General features: G+C 36.2%; 1 protein-coding gene across 2 annotated transcripts in view; it reads right to left on the bottom strand.

The window, feature by feature from the left end:
- The window catches only part of CSRNP3 (cysteine-serine-rich nuclear protein 3), a 281496-nt gene that overhangs the window by 110548 nt on the left and 168962 nt on the right, over positions 1-1986 (bottom strand). For both annotated transcript variants that reach the window (XM_012655833.1, XM_012655834.1), the window contains one exon: positions 1025-1195. In XM_012655833.1, the coding sequence (XP_012511287.1) occupies positions 1025-1195 (171 nt within the window). The remainder of the gene's footprint in view (positions 1-1024; positions 1196-1986) is intronic.

Genomic DNA, 1986 nt, shown 5'->3' with positions numbered 1-1986 from the left:
ATTTCCCTTTCATCATAATTTGTAATTAATTGTGCTTGCTTAAAGGAATGCTGTTAATTTCAATGTATTTCTCTCATGTTCAACAGTGATCGAGTTCCTTACTATCTCTTAAAAATACGTTTGAATCCTTTGGTTTTTTGGGTTGCCACATTTTCAAAATAAATTCTATGCTATAGAATCATTTATTAATAAAATTAGCTAATCGAAAAATCAAAAACCAAGACCAGTTATTTATCATGATTGAGATATATTAAATCTTAAGATTACATAAATATCTTAAGAAACATAAATTCGAAGATTATTTAACTATTACTTGTCAGTTTCCTTTAGCTTATAGATTGTGCTATCTTAAGAATTTTTCGTATCAGTCCTTCAATCCCCACAATATCTTGCCTGACAAGAAAGGTTGATGTTACAGGGAGGGAGAAAAAAGAATTAAAAAACAGAAGCATACACATACACTTATTTTTGTTGGTGGACTTTAAATACTAACCTTGGGGAAGAGAGAATAAAGGAATGAGTAAGGAAGAGGCATTAGACTATAAACGCTTGCACATTTAGGAGAATTTTGCTGCCTTCACATCTTTTCTTAATGCATGGCTGCCTAAGTGCTTGCTCATCATAACCTAGACCTTCCACTCCTAAACACAGCCTTTTTCCCGGCTCGGAACATCATTTCAGTCATGAGAGGATACATTTTATTAAACCTGGATTTACTCTTCGTCATTCCTCGTCTTTTCCCAGAACACTGGGCATTTCCTTGGAAAAATAATAATAATGAAATGTCATTTTTCATTCTATCAGTTGGTTAACATGATCAAATAATCCACCGCCAAGAGTAATCTAAATAAAGGAAGCCACTGAGTTGCCTCAAAAATATTTCATTTTTGGGTAATTGTTCTTTGTATTTGATCAATTGGAAAAAAAAAAAAACTAGCAATAAAGGTATAAACGAAGACCAAGAGGACACAACTATTTTCCCTGTAGAACAGACAATCGGCTCAGGTCTGATTTCAGTACTCACGGGTGAAATGATTAGAAGTGGACGGATTGACACTGTCCCCGCTGTCAGCACTTTCACTGCTGGAAACTTCATCATCTGATTCCCGCACCGAGGAGCAGGGCGAGGAGCCGTCAACTTCTTCAAACTTCCTCTTTAAAATTCCACTCATAGCTGCAGCGCTGTCACATGTACCTGTAACAGGAATGGGAGCAGTGGAGCATTGAAATATTTGACCGCTGAACGCAGTCAAGGTCTCCAGAGTCATTTTTATGTGGCTTTTTATACACGAGCTGAGGGATAGCTTTCCCTCGAAAGGATCACCAGCCAGATTTTTTTCTATTTTTAAATTAACAAAAATCAAATTAAATTAAATATGAGTATGTGACCATTTTGTTACCAAAATGTTTTGACATTTTTAGGCATAGTTCATTTAATATAATGGCATCAATCTTTTTGTTGGCAAATTGAGAAAATCTACCTGAGTCCATAAAATTCTGTAAAGAAAATAAATGCCAGTATCTCTTGAAGTCCTAAATGATTACTGCATTATATAAAATTCATCTGGAAAGAACACAAAAAAGTATGCAAACACTTTATACCTAAGTTTTAAAATTCAAGAACCCTAAATAGCTGAGCACAATGAAGCAGATGAAACCAGTTCTGAGTTTCAGGTAGTTTCCATTTCAATGTTGCAGTAAGGTGATATGTGTCCCCATGCTATCTGGTTGCTGAAGTCATTGCCACTTTTTCTGAAACTTCCTAAGGCTATTTACCTGGGAGACAGTACTAATTGAGTAGGAAGGGCTGGGGGTGAGGAGTGGATGTGGTTTCTTCGAAATCATTTCTCTTGGATGAAGGGGTTTCCACTCTCCCTGGGCTCTCCTTTCTCTGCCTTCCCCATTTTACCTTGACATGGGCGTAGTCAGCTAAAGGACATAAACGTTCTTTGCAGAATAAGGATATTTTAGGGAATAAACTATATA

Source organism: Propithecus coquereli, unplaced genomic scaffold (genome assembly GCF_000956105.1).
Source record: "Propithecus coquereli isolate 6110/MARCELLA unplaced genomic scaffold, Pcoq_1.0 Scaffold49, whole genome shotgun sequence".
Classification (NCBI taxonomy): Eukaryota; Metazoa; Chordata; class Mammalia; order Primates; family Indriidae; genus Propithecus; species Propithecus coquereli.
This window is presented reverse-complemented; position numbering and strand designations above follow the sequence as displayed.